General features: G+C 36.7%; 1 protein-coding gene across 3 annotated transcripts in view; it reads right to left on the bottom strand.

Moving 5' to 3' along the window:
• Nucleotides 1–16,046, bottom strand: part of DPY19L1 (dpy-19 like C-mannosyltransferase 1) — a 95,123-nt gene that overhangs the window by 13,201 nt on the left and 65,876 nt on the right. For all 3 annotated transcript variants that reach the window (XM_030857521.2, XM_030857522.2, XM_030857523.2), the window contains exons 14-16: nucleotides 10,952–11,053; nucleotides 6,325–6,396; nucleotides 4,316–4,365 (exon numbers count right to left, since the gene is read on the bottom strand). In XM_030857521.2, coding sequence (XP_030713381.2) covers nucleotides 4,316–4,365; nucleotides 6,325–6,396; nucleotides 10,952–11,053 — 224 coding nt within the window. The remainder of the gene's footprint in view (nucleotides 1–4,315; nucleotides 4,366–6,324; nucleotides 6,397–10,951; nucleotides 11,054–16,046) is intronic.

The following is a 16,046-nucleotide window of genomic DNA, read 5'->3' as shown; positions in this document are numbered from 1 at the left end:
TTCAATCATGCGCATTTTTATCTTACAAATATGAGTTTTACAACTTCTGTAATATGCCCTCAGGACACATACATGAAATCAAAATAACTGAAAGTTATAAACCAAAACTGGTGCTACAGTCTTTTAAAACAGTTTATTTTGCATATCCCATATCTGACTACACGGGTATTTATTAGGCCAACAAGGCTCGCTGGCTGTGTATCAGGTACCTCACTGGTAATATAACCTGGCAAAGCAGGGAGTGAAAAGAAACTCTGCAGCCCTCACAGTCCCATACCCCTACTTCCTGTCCTCAGCAGCCCCTCAGCTGTGCCGTAAATTCTAGCTGCTTTAGGGACAATTTAGGAAGCCACACACAAGGTTTTTTTTCAGCAGCAGCTCTGGAATATAAAAATAGCCACATAATGCCAGCTTTACCTTTGCTTGACAGTTTTAATTTCCTAAGAAAGGCTGCATCTTTATAGGCCCATATATCCTCCCCACATCTCACTCCGGTCCCCTTCCCGCACCCCGACCCCGTGTTGAGTCTCATCACAGCAGTGAGAGCAACCGTTTGAAAATGGGAATCCAGACATGCCACTCACTCCCTTACTTAAAACTTTACAATCGGCTATGGGGTTTTTTGTAATTAAAGTAAACTCTCAAATCCTTACCATGCTACACATAGTCCTCCTAATCTGGTTCCCCACCTCCCATCCTGGAAACTCATCTCCTACCAGGTTCCCTCTTGATCACTGTGCTCCAGTCACACTAGACTAATTTTATACCTTAAAACATCAGCGAGCCGCCTTTGACTCCCATATTCAGTGCCCCTTACCTTGATCACTCCCACTCCATTTCCCTGTTTTATCTTCTCACAGAAAACACAGTTTTCACTTATTGGTTTATTTGATTATCATATGTCTCTCCTAACTAAAATGAACCCTTCAGGAGGACCAGGTACAAATCCATCCATCCACTCAATTTCATTGAGCCTTGAGCAGTAAACAAGATGGAAAAAAATCCATGCCCTCACAGAGTTTACATATAAGTTGAAGGAGACAAACAAAAAGTAAATAAACATACATCACATGGCGATAAATACTGTGGGGAAAAAAGGAAACAGGGTAAAAGATGCAGGGAGTGCTGGGTGACTGGGATGGCATATATTATCAGTGTGGTCACCAACTGAGTGACATCTGAGCATAGCCTGAAGGAGCTGAGAGTTTGAGCCTGAGGATCCCTCAGGGAAGAAGAGCACTTGAGGCAAGGAGAACAGACATGGCAAAGCCTCATGGTGGCAGGCTCCCTGATAGGCTAACAACAAAGACGGCATGATTAGGGAGAAGAGAGAGCAAGGAGCAGAATGAGATGAGGGAGATCCAGGAGAACGGTACTGACAGGGAAGCACATTCTGAGGCTCAGTATTGTGTTCACAAAATTTGAGATTCTCATTAGACACCCAAGTAGAAATGACAAACAGGGAATCGTATGTATAAATCTGGAGTTCAAGGGAGAAGTCTGGATCAGAGACACAAATGTGCGACTTGATAACACATACCTTCTCTATCCTAAACACTGATCTATTTCCAAGACCTAGAAAACAATGCCTAGCACATAGAGTTCAATCGTTTTTTTTTTGAATGAATGAGCAAATGATTCAATTAGGTAGGTTAATTGAATAGGTAGCACACAATCTGATTTGAGGACTTGCTTTCAAATATATTGATGTGTTAGCAAACAGTAAAATTACTGGGCAAATGAAGGAAGTGAAATGGATCCTCCTTTATTCTTCTTTCATGCCAAGTAAAAATTATCAGTTACCATTTACCGAGCACCTAAAATGTTAATATGATCATTACATTCCATTAACTCTGATCTTACAACTATTTATTATCCTACTTACAACTGTTTATTATCCTAACTGGCAGCTAAGGAAAACAGGTTACAGAGGTAGTAAGAGGCGAAGCCAGGTCTATATATTGACTGGTTTCAGAGTCAATATATTTTCTACTTCATCATGCTGTCTCTATCCTACTTTATCCCCTAGTTCCCTGAATAAAGGAGATACTGATACTCACAACTTGAGAATTAAAATGTATGTCCTACCTCTCCCCTTTTTACATTGGCATATGACTTTGGTACTTATGCAAAATGAAATGTCGATGTGCCATTCTCCTTTCCAAAAAGCTCTGATCCTACCTGAATTGAGAGCCCCGTGAAGCTCAGTGCTTTTCTATAGTTACTTCTATAGTTGAGTTATTATTGAAAAGACTGTTTTGTTTCTGTGAAAAGTTCCACCTTTCTCTTCCAGAGGTGCATAGTATAGTTATAACGGTAGTCCCCTTCTGAACTCTTAAAAAAACTTCATCTCAATTGAAGAGAAATTTTGGCATTACATACCAGAAGCTTTTTTCTTTTCCCTGGCCCTCAAAGGCATCAGGTAGAAGTAAGGGCACAGTTACAGTAAATTGTTTCTAAACGAGAACAAGGATTGTCTCAAGAGTGCATGCAATAATTTATCACTGGTGAGGTGAAAGAACAATAGATAAGGCTGTGTGTTATAAAAGAAAATATATAGACACACAAATTCAATAATCTCTACTCCCCAAAAAAATCCCACAAAAGAATGAAATTAGAATTAAAACTTCCTTTGCTCCATCCTCTAATCCCATGCTCCTAACAGTTACAAGTTTTATCCTTCCATATCCCTCCGATGTACAAAGACACATACAAAATCTTTATATTTTAAACAAAAGTGTAATCATCATGTATATGTCTTGTAATTTTTTAATTCAAGGATGTATGATGAAATATTTCCATAAAGAAATTCCACTTTATGACTGGGTCATAAGTAAATCAATCCCGCACTAGTGGATATTTTGGTTGTTCACATTTTCCACATTACATACACCACCACAGTGGGCATCTCTGTACCATCACCTCTGCATTTCCGTGAGCATTTCTAGGGGACACATTTGCACTGGTGAAACTGCAGAGTTAAAGGACAGGCCCACCGTATGTTTTGCTTGTATTGCCTAACTGCCCTACCACCCACTTCCTCCCACGCTTGCAAGCACTGGGTATTATTAATTTTTACAAACTTGATAAGTAAAAAGGCTTTCACTTTTATCTTTACCATGGGACGGAGCACTTTTTCATGTATCTGTAAGTCATGCGTAAGTCTTTGCTCACTCAACTACTATTCTTTCCTATGTGCCAGGCACTGCATATAAACCACTGAACTGAACAGAAATGACCCCATCCCCCTTCAGGAGACACAGGCAACACATCAGTATGTAAGCACACACGGTGACAAATGCCGAGAGAAAGAAAAAGGGTGTGATGGTGGAGAATAACAAGGAAGGAGACAAGGGATCTACTCAGAAATGATGGTCAGGAAAGCCTTCTTGAAGGAGGTGGCATTTAAGCAAGGATTAAAGGAGTGAGTCACGCCAAGCCAGGCTGCGGAAAGCAGGAGGCACAACTACGGACTTAGGGTACAACCACTGCAAAATTGCAGAGGCAGGAAGCTACTTGTCATGGTCAAAGAGCAGAAAGGAGATCTGTGGGACATTAGTGTAGCGGAAAAGGGAAAATGGGAATTTTTTTTTTTCTCAATTGCCCATTTGAGTCTTTCACTCATTTTTCAAATGGGTTTTTAGTATTTTTCTTATTAATTTATAGCAGTTCTTTATGTATGATGGTCATTAGGCGCTTGTTATAATTTCCAACTATTTTCTCCAAGTTGTATTTTTCTTTGAACAGTGCTTACAGTATCTTACCAAACCAAAGAATTTATCTGGTCAACCCTGTCAATCTTTCTTTCTAGCTTATAGGCTTTATGTCATACTTAACAAGGCATCTCTAACCCTAAAATTATAAAAATAATCTCTTGGTTTATTTGGGAGTTTCATTTTTTTTTCTATATTTAAATCTTTGCTCCATCTGGAATTTATTTTATGTAAAAATGAGGTGTGGGTCCACTTTTACATTTTCCTGCTCTTCTCTCAAAAAGCTGTCCATTGCTCCTAAAACCATCAACAGAGTAATTTGTTTTCCCTGCCAAACTGAAGCACAAAGCTGTATCCTTCAAGCATAGATTAGTATAGGGCTACAGTCAGATCATACTGGATGCGATTTGGGGAATGAACAAGTGATGTGCTGAGCTCTACATAAATGGGGAATAATGAGAAAAGCGGAGAAGGGGGATGGCAACAATCGAAACATCAATTAACAAATGTTGAGTGTACAACATGTAACTATAAAATTAATATACTGTAAATAACTACTTAATAAACAGAGGAGGTAACAAAATCATTAATGGCATATTTACCTTATATGTGTTTGTTGTTTAGTTAAGACACCCCACATGTCACTAACAATCTGCAAATAGATTTTTAAACATTTTATAACAGCCGTATTGGGAAAAAGAAAATTTCAAATAATGTATCTTCTACACTTTCAAACTTTTATTTACTTAAAAATACAGAAGTATGGAGATAAGAAGTAATTCAGAAAATAGTAATTACAACAACAAAATCTTACGTTTGTACAGTACTTCATCATATCTATATCCAACCCTGTTCAGATAAGTTTTATTATCCTCATTTTAAAAATGAGCAACAGGCTCAGAAGGATTAAATGATCTCCCTAAAGGTGGACAACAACTAAGAAGGGTCTTGAAACTTCACCTTTTGGCTTCCGATTCACCTTTAAGAGAATTCCACCATGCCCAGGTTGTTGGCAATGCCTCTTCTTAATTATACACACACATAACTGGAGAACTGGCTCAGAGACTGATAAGCACAACTAACTAAACACTGTGTTTTCATATTTAGCAGTCACTGGGAGGTCATCTAATCTGAAATCCTGTCCCCAATGTGGATGTCCTCTGTGACACTGCCTGATAGGTTTTAATTCAGCCCTTGGAAGAACCACCTAGCTGCTGATTAAACCTATAACACTTTTCTAATCAGTCCAGATCAATGCTGGTCAAAAGCCCTAACTCTTAGAATTGGCCATAATATTAAGGAGCCAAAATGAGTATAATCTTATTTCCAAGTGGTAGCCTTTTAAGTCTTTGAAAAGAATTATCCTCTTTCTATTTAAGTCTTTCTTCTTTACATCAAACATCCCACTTTCTTTGACCCCAATCTAGTCATTTTCATCATCTCTAGCCATCCAGGTTGCTATCTTTTTAATACATTCTGGATTGCCAACATCTAGTATTTTTTTATTACCTACTGGGTGCCCACCCACATAAAGAAAACAAAGGAAGCAAAGAGCACAGAGCCTGGCATACAGCAGAAATTGACTAACCATCAACTGACAAGACTTAAAAAGTGCTGTGAGACTACAAAGCTGAATACTATACAACACTCAATGAGGGGGGGTAAAGGTACAGTCTGATTCTCATTCTTCCCTTGCTTTTTTAACGGACATGATGTGAGGCTGGTAATAACCTCACTGACCTTATAATTTTGCACTTGTCAAAATGGAAATAATAATATCTGTGTACCCCATAATGCTGTTGAAGAACCAATTGAAATAAGGTAGATGAAATGTTTGGGGAGATTACAAATATATGATGTAAATAATAATTATAGTACAGAATATTCTACAAATATATGACACTGTATTAACACAAAAATAATAGCTACAAATCAGAAAACTTTTAGGGTCTATCATTTTGATTACAGACTAACCCCAATTCATTCTCTTAAAACACCTGTACTTACAGAGTTCACCAACTCTTAAAAGAAGAAAAGAGGGACTATTACATCACTCTTTACTGAAGATTGGAACTTCCCTGGCCTGATTTATATGTGGACTTAAAATTTCATTATCAAAGTCAAGTTGGGAGTCTATTTTATCAAGTTTAGTAATACACTGTTAATATTCTATTTTTTCCTTTTGATTAATAATAAACTCTATCCAGAAGTTAATGAATACTGCACAAATGACTTAGAAAGGCATATATTAAATATTTTAAAGAAATATTACATAAAAGTTAAAAGTGAATCAGTAATAATTCACATAAGCAAAAACAATTGTATCTGCGTCAAGAGGGTTCCTCTGATCCTATCTTTCAAAATACATGACTATCAAAACTTGAGCATCCTTTCCCTAGATCTACTTTATGCTGGCAACTAGCACAATGTTTTTAAGGCTTATAAATGTTCATCAAAGGCTATTAGTAAGAAAATACAGAATGTGTTTCAATAAATCTATATAAAATATTGTATTAGATTAACATGTAGCCTAGTATATGTAACTACACAAGAAATGAAGAAATAAGAAAATGTTCTATTATGAGAAAGTGCTCTTAAGTGATAGACCTACCTTTCTAATGATTGCAATAAACACGACAAGAACAACTGGAAGCAATAATGTCTTTGTATACCTCAATGGAGTCTGAAATTCAAAGAGATGTTTTGTTAGAAGAAAAGATGATTTCAAATGAAATTTCAGATCATGATCCAAGTGAATTTTAAAACACGTTAGTATAGAAACATAAGCATTCACCCATCTAGGGTCCAATCTACTCACTGACTCCCATTGTAAAAATGAAGATGCATTTCCATAGAAACGAACTTGCCCAAAATGTTGAGTTGAAAACACTAACAAACACAGTTCCCAAACACTTGTAAAACATGACTAGAAAGACTACTGTTCACTTTTGCACACTACTTTTCTAACTAGAGAGCATTACTTATTATTCACCTAGGGTCAGCAGAACTCCTTTAAATGGCATGAGCTTTACTGTGCATTTTATCTGGGATAAAAATCATAACCATGATCTCCAGATACACACACACACACACACACACACACACACACAATAATGACTAATGTTTATAAGAGGAATAAAAACATTTTTACGTTTTCTTTGGTAACAGATAAAAAACTATAGAAAATTTTTTTTTATTAGAAAAGCCCCACACATTGTAATTCTATACACTTCTCGATAATTTGAGATCACAGTCTTAAACAATCCTGGGCTTGAAATTTCTAAATTGCAATTGATTTGCTTATTACCAACACTTTCCCTCAGACAAATAATCTTACATCATTAAGTAAAATGATGTATGCTTTCCCCAATATGTTTATAAAGAGAAATCTAGCTTCAACCATATTAAAAATGCTGGTACATTTTAATTCTACAAAGTATACAGTAAGTAGCATTTTCTGATTTCCCTCTCCTTAGTCCAATTTTCTCACTATTCTGTATTAGACAAGTAATTTTCATAATTCATTATACAAAATGCTTCTTCATGAGTTAGAAATTCCATTAAAAAGAGAATTTTTATGTTTTCATTTTACTATTTACCTTTATAAACATTTGCATGCTATTATTTTAAAATAATAAATATATTTCTATTTTGTAATTTTTAAGTTATGTTTTAACCTACACAAAAGTCATAACTAAAACTATTTTTTTATAGATCTAAACTTTCAAATTTTATTTACTTTTTTGGCCGCAGTGAATGGCATGCGGGATTTTAGTTCCCCAACCAGGGATCAAACCCATGCCCCCTGCAGTGGAAGCACAGTCTTAACCACTGGACCACCAAGGAAGTCCCCTAAAATTATTTTATTATTTTAAAAGTTAGACATTTGCTAATAACAGTTAACAATAAATATAAGTAGTAAGATACAGATGTTTAGTTTAAAAAGGAAGTATGTCAAAATTGTGTTAAAAGTATTTAACAAAATTTAATAAGGAGTTCAAACAATTTTAACATTATATTCCAAAAGTTTATTTAAAAGGTGTTTTTTAAATATTTCTTTTAAAAAGAAAATCATATTAGCATCAGATTTTCAAAGCAACACTTTAGACCAGAAGATAGTAGAGTAATTTATTTAGGATTCTCAAGGAAAGATAGGTGAGCCAAAGATTTTGTATCTAGCCAAACTGACCTTCACACATAAAAGCCACTGATAAAATATTTTGAGCATGTAAAAATTCAGGGATTACTGCTCCCATGAGCCCTTCCTGAGGAATCCACTGGAGAGTAATCTTCACACAGCCAAGAAATGTGTTCTTCGATCCTACAACTCATAGTGTACAATAAAAACAATGATCTACAGAACTACGACAATGACGGGGATATAAAGGTGACAGAAGAGTATGAGAGGTTATACGTGCTGACAATGAAGATACAATGGGACTCTTAAAAATGGGGTAAAAGGGGGAGAGTATATAAGAAGCAAAATAATCTCCCTGATTATAGTATTACAATAAATTAGAAATGGGTGGGAATAGGCATCGGGCAAGAAACGACTAGCTAAGTTCAGTATAACTCCCAGGAGGAAACCAATAGAAGGGACTAAGGTTAATATATACAAGTATTAATATAAAGGAAACAAAATTATAAAACTTCCTCAATGCCAAAAGATACACCAGAGAGAGGGTATGCACAGAACAAATGCAAACCACACAGAGAGAGATGTATGCACGTGTGTGTGTGTTCTATTAGAACTGTAAGTTCTTTTAATATTTCTTGTAATTGTTGATTTTATTCTAAGCCTAAAAGTTACATATGCTCATTGTGAAAACTAGAAAATGGAGAAAAAATAAAGGAGACAATGAATTTCACATTTTAATCAGTTATCAGCATTTCCTCCCGGATGGATTGTATGTTCACATTTGCTCATTTCTGCATATGTGGGAGGGGGGGGTGGAGGGGGGATGTGTTTTTGGTGCTGGGAAAGGGTGAGAGCCCTTGGTAACTTTTTTTATTGATTTGAACAAGCTCCTATACTAATTATATTAATCTCTAGTTTCATTTATTATATTTATTGCAAGAATCATCCCAGTTAGTCATTTCCTTTTTAATTTTTATAATATTTAAGGTACAGATGTTTTAAGTTACATGCAGACAAATCTATTAATCATTCTCATATATGTTTTGCACTTGTATTATGCTCATTAATAATGAAGTTAATATTCATTCAAATTTTTCTCAGATTAATTTTTCAGGCTTCATTTATATTTAACACATTAACTGAAATGAAGTTTGGTGTATAATATGATACAAGGCCTTAAGCTGACTCCCCACCCCAATTCAATTTTTCAAATAATATTCATGAAACAATGCATCTTTTAACCATTTATTGATATATTATGTGGTGCTCTCTTCACTTCATACTAAGTACATACACATAAACATAGTTAAGTACCTACACATGGGTCTATCCAGCATTGTCTGTTTTTGGTCATAATGTTCCTGTTTTGGTATCCCTGTACTTTAAATACTATTGCTTTCCATTTTCATATCTAAAAAGCAAAGATCCCCCTCACTGTTTTAACTTTTTTTTTAGTAGCACAATACAATTAGAATATGATTATTATAGAAAATTTAGAAGACGCAAATTACAAAAAAAGTTAATCACTGATTATCTCTCCACCAAAAAAAAACAACTGTTAAAATTTTGGTCTCTTACACTTTATTCTATGTGTGCTAATTATAGGTCAATAAGATCGGACCATTTTGCTCATCCCATTATACATCTTAAGTGTCTTTCCATATCAGTATGATATCATGTTAAATTTTTCCCTCTTCCCCACTATATGGACGTACCATACAAGAGATGCCCTCTCTGAACTGGCACCGTGCCCTGTCTCTACAGCATCGTCCCTGTGAAGGTACCTATGGAGATGAGGAATGGCAGGCTGGACACAGCTTTGCCATTTTCTTCAAATTGACTGAAGGCATCTTATGCCTCAATAAACAATTTCTTCTATCACATAACTGATGGTTCATACTCTCAGGTTGTAAAGGTGTGTATATCCTCAATAATGTTAAAGGATTTCCACTGAGTCCTAATTTCTCTGTTGATGTCTATACTCTACTTCCTTTACCACCTCCTTGAAAGAGGCTTGATCTGCTATTAAGTGTGCATTTTAAAGCCTTGCAAGATACTTTTCCTTAGTTTCTTTCAGCAGGTTCAACACTATCATTTGTACACTTTTTATCAAAACCATTTGCCAGAACACAGGAAATGAAGACTGATAGGTCACTGGAGGAAACAGTACATCTGCAGGACATGCTCAACTCAGAATGTCTGGTTGGTAAAAGTCTGCTGTGTGCTGCACTCTCCTCCACTGGTCTGTAATTTAGGACATGGGCTGACCCAGTGGGGATCGGGGAAAATGAATGTGTCAACAGAGGACTGTTGGCCACTTCCATATATATACACACACACAGCTTTGAAGAAAAATGTCTGACAGATAATAAAATATCATCATAAATCGGGGCCACATGGGTGGTGTGAAAAAAAGGCATATATATACAGGTCTGTTGAACCAAACTAGCTCATAAAGTATTGCAAAATGGTATTTAATATAAAATATCTTAAAATATCAAAGTACTTTCCTATGTATCTCCTTTCGTCCTCACAATATCTACCTGTAGCATACTACCAGAAACTAGTAAGCTACAACTCCAAGAATGAGAGTCACTTGTTCAAGAACATCAAGTAATATCGCAGACTTCTGTCTCACTATCCACTAAACTACTCTCTGGTTTCCTTCTAAACACCTGAATACAGTTTTAGGAACAAAATGTTGTTGGAATGAAAAACTTATACTCAATGATATTTCAAAGCAATGAGATCATTCAAACAAACAATCACAAAGTGAGTGGAAACTTAAAAGCTTGAGAGCTTCACTGAACTAATGCTATCCCTAAAAAGAGGCGACTTGAAATGCCTCTGTTTTTACTCAATCCTAAAAACTATTGCTAGACTGAATGCATGTTTCTAAATTATCAAAATAAGAAAAGACTATATATTTCAGGAAGCTGTACTAATGTAAATAGGAATATCTTCCTTTAAGCTGCCAGGTTTTCCTTTTCCTTCAAACTGAGATAAGAGCACAGAGGTAAGAGTCTGAATAACAGGAGCACTCTTTATGAAAAATGAATGGACCAAAAACTAAGGAAAGAAAGGAGAAATCACATCTTACCTCCTTCTCCATAAAATCAAACTCCGCTGCACAGGTATACAGTAAAGTGTCAAAATCCTTGTAACTGAAGAATTTTGATGTTAATAAGTTGCCAATATGAGCCTAGTAAGGAATAAAGGGAGGTACCATTAGATTATGCCGTATATTGTAATAATGCATTTTAATCTTAATAGTACCTAAAAATAGTTTCCACTGCATGACAGAGCTCGCTGTTCCCACACCTGGCTACTTCTGGACCCTCCAACTTCACAGTCTCCCTTCAACTGCTCTGCTGACAAGTGATAGCTCCAACAACACCCTGCCGTCCACGCTCCATCATCAACATTCCAAAGGTTTTTACCCTTGGGTTTTCCCTGCTCAAGGTGTTAAACCTGGTGAAATACACTACACAGTATCGGGTAGGCTTGGTAACACACACAGGCATCTGTCAATCACAAAGGGACAACGTGTGATAGAGCAAAGCAAAGCAAACGTTAATTCAGATTTCTGAAAAGCGGTTGGAAAAGACTTTTTGAAAGAAGTAGAAAATGGGCAGGCCTTGGAATAAAACACACTTTTGCCTCACAATCAGCAACTGTGTAATTCTTCATATGTCACCAAGTGCTCACAGTTATATCACCTAACTTACTTCCCACAAGAAACCATGTGAGGAAGTTGGAATTGTTTTCATTTAACAAATGAGAAAACATTTGCCAAACTTTCAATTCATTATTGTCTAAAAGAGCAAGAAGAGCAAGAACCATAGAAAAGGGGATAAATTATAACTGAAACACATCATGACTAAAACCCTAAACGATACCTAAATGAAGTAGGGGGTCAGGGAGTGAGTAGGAACTATAAAGGGTGATGGGATATGCTGAAGAATCTCAAATGCTCTGTCTCCTGGGGAAGAAATGTATTCTGATAAGTTTAAGAAATCAATAGGAGGGAGAGTACATAGGTCTAAAATACACAAAGTACCTAACCACTGAAAAGGAAAAGAATCTAAAAAGAAAGTAAAATGTTTGGAAAATCTCAAATAAAATGAAAGAAGTAAGTCCTAATATAATGATAACTGCCATAAATGTAAAGAGGTTAAATTCACTAACTAAAGGACAGATGCTCAAGTTGGATTTAAGGGGAAAAATTCAATATCATATTATCTACAAAAGACAAACTTAAAAGTATGCAGAAAGGTTGCAGAAAGGTTGAAAACAGACGAAGAGAACAAGATATACCAGATAAAATGAACCAAAGAAATCTGGGTTAGCTACTGTGATGTCTCACAAAACTAAATTCAAACAAAAATATATGAAAAAAGACAACAAAATGACATTATATGCTGATAAAACAAACAGCAAAGCAAGGTTATACATATCACGAACATATAATATTTGCAATTTGCAATTAACAGTATCGATTGAAAGCGTATAGAAGAACAACTGAAAAACTCTGTAGGAAGAAAAAGTTGACAGTGTTCATTGGAAATGTTAAATATTTCCCTCTAAAGTAGAAAAAGCAGATAAATGTTAACATAAAATCTGGACAATATTAATAAGCTCACAAACAGAGAATACAAACTTCACAAAGAGAGACTATATGTTACCCTCAAACACAAGATTTTTTTAATGTTCACATCCTATGCCACAATAAATCTCAATGAATTTATATAATGCAAATTATTTTTTTCTAATCATAAATGCAGCAAAATTGGAAAATGGTAACTAGGAATGGCTTTAAAAATCCTTTCAGCTAGAAACTAAATAACATAAAGGTTTTTAGGTTAAAAAGAAAGTCGCAAAATAGTTAATTTGTAAGACAAACAAAAAAGTACTACTTAGAGGGAAATTTATAGATTTAAAATGCATTTATCAGAAAATAAGAGAGGTGAAAACAAGAGCCAAGCACTTTCCATCAAGCATCAGAAAATGCTACAGAACAATCCCAAAGAAATGAGAAGACAAGAAATGAGGGTGACAGAATTCAATTACAAAGAGCAATACAAGAAAACCAAGGAAGACTTTAAAGAAGTGGTACTTTGAAAATATTAATATAATAAATAGAAAGTAGAAAAAAGAGCAAAAAAATAAAAAGCAGGTCTTTACAGATTAATATAATATCAAATCCAAATAAGGAAAATTAAAGAGCATAAAAGACAATTCACATATATGCAAAAAATTTTAATAAGAATTTTTCGCTAACTGAATTCTACAATAATTTTTTTTTAATTTGATGATATATATGAAATGGGTGAGTTTCCTCTAAAGACATAAAATGCCAAGACTCCTACAGAAAGTGGATTTGTAGTAGAAAAATCTCCCATGAACAAAACTCCATATCCTGAGGGCTTCACTGTCAAATTCTAACAAACCTTTAAGGAAGACATAATATCAATTCTATATAAATTCTCATTAAAAATAGGAGATTGAACATTTCCCAATAATTCTGGAAGGCTGCATTACCTTGAAACTAAAACCAGGCAAAAACATTACAAGAAAATAAAACTACAGACTAACATTCCCATAAATATCAGCAAAAGTCCTTAAAAATATTAGCCAACCAAATCCAGCAATATTTAGAAAAACTAACACATTGTAAACAAGTGAGGTTATCTGAGAAATATAAGGCTGGATCAACACGCAAAAATCAGTGAATATGGGGACTTCCAGATATGGCAGAGGAAGAAGTTAGTAAATCCCCTTTTTCAATAACAACTATGAAATTGGACAAAACTGTCAAAAACCATATTAGGATCAAGTAATTGATCAAAAGGAAAACAAATGGAGAAACATGCATTCACAAAAAAACTGATGAGGGGGCTTCCCTGGTGGCGCAGTGGTTGGGAGTCTGCCTGCCGATGCAGGGGATGCGGGTTCGTGCCCCGGTCCGGAAAGATCCCCATGCCGTGGAGCGGTTGGGCCCGTGAGCCATGGCCGCTGAGCCTGCGCGTCCGGAGCCCGCAACGGGAGAGGCCACAGCAGTGAGAGGCCCGCGTACCGCAAAAAAAAAAAAAAACTGATGAGGGACTTCCCAGGTGGGGTAGTGGTTAAGAATTCACCTGCCAATGCAGGGGACACAGGTTCGAGCCCTGGTCCGGGAAGATCCCACATGCTGTGGAGCAACGACACAACTACTGAGCCTGCCCTCTAGAGCCTGCAAACCACAACCACTGAGCCTATGTGCCACAAGTACTGAAGCCCGCATGCTCTAGGGCCCACGTGCCACAACTACTGAGCCCTCATGCTGCAACTACTGAAGTCCACGTGCCTAGAGCCCGTGCTCCACAACAAGAGAAGCCACTGCAATGAGAAGCCCGCACACCGCAACGAATAGTCCCTGCTTGCTGTAACTAGAGAAAGCCCACGCACAGCAACGAAGACCCTATGCAGCCAAAAAAACCAAAAAAAAAACTGATGAGCTCTGGGTGGAAATAGTGGGAGTCTGTGGCATTGTTGCTTTGGCCGCTCCCTCCCACCATTACATCACCTCTGCTTCCCCCAGCTTGGTCAGCCCAACGGTCCTACCCGGGTGGGGTTGGCCATGAAAAGCAGAACCTTTGCTACTGCAAGGAGCTGACTTGTTTGGGGGCAGAGAGCAAAAAATTTATGCACCATCAGTAAAAGCATCAAACTCAGGAGGAAATGAAAGGCGGAAATTCACAGTTCTGCCAGCTTAGGGTTACAGTACTCGTTTGGTGAACAGTAGACTGGCAGACTAGCTAGACATTTTACAGAGATTCTGAAAAGGAGACAACCAATGACAGGAGACAAGTTCTCACATCCCTGGTGCACTGGAAAGTTGTCCACAGACGCTGGTGGATCCAAGAGAGCCCAAGCTCTCTACAAATCTATGACTGACTGGGAAGTGGTATGCACATTCATGGGAGATCCAAGGTGGGCATGGCAGAAAGGAAAAGATGAGACAAACTTGTTGTTCAGATGAGAGTTAACATAGTAGGTCTGAAGGGGATCCTTTGAAAAACCTGCTTGCAAGGTTGACCCTTAGCTGGCATCAGGGAACTTGAATTCCGGAAGGCTCCCATCACCCTAAATGATAATAGTGGCTTATACTGAACACCTACATTCTTTCTGGGAGTTTGGAATTTTGATAACGTGCTAGGCAGAGGATGCTTATGTTACCAGCCCCCAATAAAAACCTTGGGGCACTTAGTACTGAGCTTCCCTGGTATACAACATCAGAATTTTACCACGAAAAATGTTGATAGGAGCAAGGATGGGAAATCCAGGATAGACTGAGAAATGCCTCGCTGGGTTCCTAAAGGACAGGAAGTGTGTGTCTAATTAACAGAGAAGGGTGGGTGGAAATGCTTCTCAAGAGCCGTGTGGCCTTGCCATTCTCTTCCTTTGACCAATGTTAAAATTAAGAATTTATTTATAACATTGATGTCCTTGATCAATGTTACAGATTTCTAGAAATACTAAAGCTGCAACTAACTTATTTCTGATTTGGAAATAACTTTTTACAGCATTTTTTTTTTTTTTTTTGGCCCTGGTGCAACATCGGGCTGTGATAGAAATGACAATAGTCACTTTAACCTGAATTAAAACTCTAACCAGCTTGTCTTCCCCCAATGAGTAGACAGATTCCATAAACCCAGGACTTGGGCTCTTTCCCTTTTCTTCCTGCTCATTCTCTGCCTCCTGGCTGACTCAATCACCACTTAGTGCTCATCTTCACAGTTGACTTCTAGGAGCCTTCCCTGAATCTCCCTGGGTATTCCTGTGGCACTCTATACTTATTTTTTTTAATAAATTTTTTTAAATACATTTTGAATTTTTAAAATTTTATTTTATATTTTTATTTTATTTTATTTTTGGCCATGCCATGTGGCATGCAGGATCTTTAGTTGCCTGACCAGGGGTAGAACCTGTGCCCCCTGCAGTGGAAGCACAGAGTCTTAACCACTGGACCACCAGGGAAGTCCCACTCTGTACTTATTTTTATCAGAGCTTTCATTACACTGTATTATAGTTGCTAGAAATTGTCCCTGTCTCCCACTAGACCATGTCTTATTCAGTTCTGTATCTCTAGGATGCATTCTACTATCAGGCACATAGCAGGTACATTGAATGAATGAATAAATAAATGCATTTTA

This window comes from Globicephala melas, chromosome 9 (genome assembly GCF_963455315.2).
Source record: "Globicephala melas chromosome 9, mGloMel1.2, whole genome shotgun sequence".
Classification (NCBI taxonomy): Eukaryota; Metazoa; Chordata; class Mammalia; order Artiodactyla; family Delphinidae; genus Globicephala; species Globicephala melas.
The sequence above is the reverse complement of the archived record's forward strand: the minus strand, read 5'-3'. Positions and strand labels throughout refer to the sequence as shown.